This window comes from Cibotium barometz, chromosome 29 (genome assembly GCF_041138505.1).
Source record: "Cibotium barometz isolate CiBa-2024 chromosome 29, ASM4113850v1, whole genome shotgun sequence".
Taxonomy (NCBI): Eukaryota; Viridiplantae; Streptophyta; class Polypodiopsida; order Cyatheales; family Cibotiaceae; genus Cibotium; species Cibotium barometz.
This window is the reverse complement of record NC_141074.1, coordinates 1,889,747-1,894,049: the sequence shown is the minus strand read 5'-3', so window position 1 is coordinate 1,894,049 and position 4,303 is coordinate 1,889,747. Positions and strand designations below refer to the sequence as shown.

The following is a 4,303-nucleotide window of genomic DNA, read 5'->3' as shown; positions in this document are numbered from 1 at the left end:
ATTTTGACTTCATTTATGTGTTTATAATGACAACACTTAAGTGCATCTTTATTTGTGATTAGGCCGAATTTTTGATACATGCATTTATTTTTCTGTATAGTATATATATGCTGTCAAGTGAAGAATAACTCATGAAAAATTGGTTGAATTTTTGTAAGATTTTGACTAACCAATGAGAGAGAGAGAGAGAGAGAGAGAGAGAGAGAGAGAGAGACTTGAGCACTCGTGTATTGTATATGTATGAATGTATGTATGTATATGTAGATGTATGTATGCATATATGTGTGTAAGTGTCTATATATGTATGTATGTATATATGTGAGACATACATACTCCCTAGAAGAAAGAATCTAAGAGCTCCGAACGACAAAAGCTCTAAATTAAAAGCTCCCCAAAAAAAACACTCTTAGGTGTACAGTTATTGCCAAAGGCAACAAGTCCATCTTGGCTACTATAGATTGTTCCAAATGCACAAAGACCTGGGTTCGATTCACCCACTGGTCAACTGAGATGATGCTAGGTGTAGCCAATCACTCCTAAAGTAAACTTGTTGCCAAAGGCTCCCTAAAACCCAAATTCTTGGAATGCTATTTTTGTAGTAATTTCCTGTTCAATCTTTTGCCTTTCCGAAAAGGCAGGATAAAATGTACGGCGCGGGCTTCGTACGAGCTAAGGTTCAGCGTGACGCTGACGCCAAACAGCCTGGGAAAAAGATTAACGCGTAGAAAGAAAAGGGGGAAGAGCGTTCAATAAAATCGAGAAAAAAAAATCGGGAAAAGTGAAAAAAAAAATGCCAATGGTGGAGGGAAAATAAGAAAAAAATAGTGTTTTTTTTCCAAATGGTGGAGGGAAAATAGACGTAAAAATGGGGCCGTCTGTCGCCATTTGAGGTTGGCACTAGCTGTCTCTCTCTCTCTCTCTCTACAGAAGAAGAGGGAGATAGTTCGTGCGGCTTCCCTGCTCTTATGCATCCTCCTCTTCCCCCACCCTCGTGATGCAGCGTAGATCATCTGCAAAGTAAGTAAGAATAGCACAGTAGGTTCAACCAATTTACTGCTAAACACAACAATTGAAATCCATAGCTTTGTGGATGGGTGGTTTAGGATTATGGGGATGTGTGTGTGCACTGGCACGCGCATGCTGTCTGACAGCATCAGCCTCGAAACTGATCTAAGAATCTAAGAGTGCTTCTCTTTTTTATGCTCCTCCGTTCCATCGGTTCGATAGACAGAGAAGCAGGTCATGTGTGTGTGTGTGCGCGTGCAGGCCCCCATGCATTTGGGTTTTTTTAAAGGGGGGGGGGCGGGGGGGCTGTTTAGCTTTCTCGGGGAACAAGGGTTTGTCTCAATTTGCATGTGCATGCGTATCATGTCGAGAACATACTCTTGTTATGTTTTGATGCACAGAGACATACCAGTGGAACATCCATTCGGGGCTTTAGCATCGGTGAAATCAGACAGCTCTCCATGCCCTTGCCCGGGTACATTTTTTCTTGTTAGACATGAACAAACTCAGTTTTTAGTATGAATTGATACATATATGTTTTTTTGGGAGAATGATTTAGTGATATGCAACATCGAGCCCATCCCTGCAGAAAGTGAGTGCCCCCCCCCACTTAGAGACCCTTATCGACTGGGCTACACTGGGGGAAGCATTTGCGTGAATTAACCAACTTACCACTTTCTCAAGCTATATGTTTGTCAAGATTATACCTTGCTTTTCATCGCTGATGCAACCACTGAGCTGAGAATGAGTACTTGGTTAGCTCAGAATAATCCAAAACTAAGTTTATTCCTGTCGATGTGATTATGGAGATTAATGTGGTTGGTAGATGCTTGGCTTTTTCGAAAAATGTCCTGCTATGTTAGCTAAAAGAGAGTAAGAGTAGTTCAATAAAATGATTGGTGCTCTCCAAATATTGAGGATGTGGCCTAGGTCCATGGGAGTGATTGGACAGAGAATTCTCCTTCGCCATACTTCAAAGCAAAGGAAGGACTACAAGAGGGAATTTAAAGCAACTTTCTGAATTTTTATGCAGATGAGGGTTTAGGATATGTAGCAAGAAGAACTGATGGTTTGCTTCAACGAGACTCTGGCTGGGTTGCACTTGTACAGGCTTTGGACGGCACTCCCGGATCCAAGTCACATTCCAGATTTGAAGGCAGCCTTGATGCATCCACTCAAAGCAGTGTAGGTGCATGTGTAAAGTCAGGTTTGTCCTTGCATTCTAAGATATTGAGAATCATGTGCAAAACAACAAGTAGAATATTTCAAGAATTTGATGTCATTGCATCAATTGAGTAGTTGCATGCAAAACCGTCCAAGCAATATATGATACATGCTAGAGTTACAGAGAGGAAAAGGCGCCGATTGAACCTGAGCGACGACGAAGCTTCCTCTTTGAAGTCTTATGAATGCAGGTTTTGCACCATGAAGTTTGACAAATCACAAGCTCTGGGTGGGCATATGAATAGGCATAGGCAAGGCACGTCTTACCCACCTTTCCATCCGTTTCTTATTTTACCAGAGCTGGTTCCACCACATGCTTTGTTGGTTTTGATGGGGTGCTCATAAAGGTTTCTATTATTCAGAACGACAACATGAGACTTTGAATAATGCGCGACATCATGTTATGCAACATGAATACCCAACACTTGCGTAAGTAACGTTCTCATCATCATCAGTAGAAGTCATTCATGCTGTTCTACATGTACTTTCTTTCATGCGCATGAGTGATGATGATCAGAACTATACACTTCTGTTTTTTTAAGGTTGCCAGGCCAGGACCAAAGTTCACCATCAGGTTTGAAGTCTCAGCAGGGTCAGATACAAAGATCACATGCACCTGCTTTCAAGTATGACACTAACATGGCTGCTCCAGGAGTTTCTTCATACAAGAGTACACAATACAGCACCCACACTTCCTCTATAGCGGCCCCCGGATCAAGCTGGAACCTGGATGTATCCATAGGAAGCTCACAAAACGCAGTAGCTATTGATCTGAAGTGGAACACCCCGAGTTTGGATGCCATGATGCCATGGTTACAGACAAGGCTGCAATGTGGAGCTCCTCTGAACATGTCATTACCTTTCATGATGCAGCCGCTGCCAATCAGATTCTCTGGATCGAACATGCTAGGAATGCCATTTGAAAGAAACACGGTGGGTTTGGCTTCGTTCAGATCCAGGACTTTGCATACAAATCCTATTGCATCTCAAACAAACATTGTGCATACTCAGAGGCAGTATACTTCAGGTAGCCCAGACAAGCATGTGAATGTTTCTTCTTTTCTGACATCATGTCGAATCTCACCGCAAAATCTCACGCCTCTGGCATCAATGCAGCCTGAAGGATTCCATACGGCACCCCATGGTGGATTCCATTTCTCAGCTCAAAACACAGGTCCAATCTACTCATATCCAACTGAGGGGATAAAAGCATCCACATCCAATGCTTTGGCCGAGTTTCATGCAGCATCCACGAACCCATTAGAGGGTGTGCCATGGATATCTGCAGGAAACGAGAAGAATGCAAATGAAGAGCATAGTCATGCTCTTACCAGCGATGCCACGGGCATGACAACTCCAGATAGCCAATCAAGAATGATTAGTACGGATTCCACCATATGGAGTGGTGCCTGCCGCCCAGATGGAAGAATGAGAGTTTTCCATGATGCCAGCATGGACTTTACAGTTAGCACCTCAGGGTGGTAGTCAAGAAGAGGTGAATACAGTTAAGAAACCCAAATGGGGCTTAGGTTAACGACTCTTCTGACCATTTTTAAATGTATTGTAACTTATTTGGTCACATTTTTCAACATTCAAGGCTTGTACAGAGGTGTTCAAGCTGAGACATCTACGGGCGGCTTTCAGCTTTGCACCAACACAAGGCTCATTTTAACATGAAATAAACACCTAACGGTAAGATTTTAGTTTCTTTGGTGTTTGTGTAAGCTGTGTGAAAGACAAATAGCCTTTTTGATTAAAACAATTTGCCAAGAAATGAAAAATCTGTTGGAACTCAATAATGGGGTGCATTGAGCTCAGGGTGCAGAAGCTCCCCAAGGTATTTTAATGCCAGATCACTTTGTCTTTAGCGACCTGGGTGAGTTGGAGGTGGCCCCTGTAGAACTCCATTGCCGGCCTCCGGCCACCGCCACACATATGTGAAGGATAAGTTTAAACAAATGTTGAAAGGAGGGTTCATAATGGTATGACCATTGCGCTGTTCCATGCTTGGTTCCTGATTTCAGAAATTCAGAGGTGCAGTTATATGCACATTTTTACACATAATTGTTCAACT

At 42.7% G+C, this 4,303-nt stretch overlaps 1 protein-coding gene across 6 annotated transcripts; it reads left to right on the top strand.

Annotated features, from left to right (window-relative positions):
• The first annotated feature begins 854 nt into the window (after positions 1 to 854).
• Positions 855 to 3,936, top strand: LOC147621725 (uncharacterized). Of its 6 annotated transcripts, XM_086822762.1 has the most exons (6): positions 855 to 1,017; positions 1,407 to 1,480; positions 2,039 to 2,212; positions 2,354 to 2,485; positions 2,592 to 2,658; positions 2,772 to 3,936. In XM_086822762.1, the coding sequence occupies exons 1-6, from the start codon at positions 995 to 997 to the stop codon at positions 3,712 to 3,714; spliced, it is 1,413 nt and encodes a 470-aa protein (XP_086678888.1). In that variant the 5' UTR covers positions 855 to 994; the 3' UTR covers positions 3,715 to 3,936. The 6 variants fall into 6 exon arrangements, with proteins under 6 accessions (XP_086678888.1, XP_086678890.1, XP_086678892.1 ...); XM_086822764.1 differs by having other exon boundaries at positions 861 to 1,021; positions 2,039 to 2,485; XM_086822761.1 differs by lacking the exon at positions 855 to 1,017 and having other exon boundaries at positions 1,213 to 1,480.
• The last annotated feature ends 367 nt before the right edge of the window (positions 3,937 to 4,303 follow it).

Coding starts and splice junctions, on each gene's coding strand:
- LOC147621725 (XM_086822761.1), top strand. CDS start 1,243: ATGTGTGTGTGTGTGCGCGTGCAGGCCCCCATGCATTTGGGTTTTTTT. Junction 1,481..2,038: donor CTCTCCATGCCCTTGCCCGG/GTACATTTTTTC, acceptor ATTTTTATGCAG/ATGAGGGTTTAGGATATGTA. Junction 2,659..2,771: donor CATGAATACCCAACACTTGC/GTAAGTAACGTT, acceptor TGTTTTTTTAAG/GTTGCCAGGCCAGGACCAAA.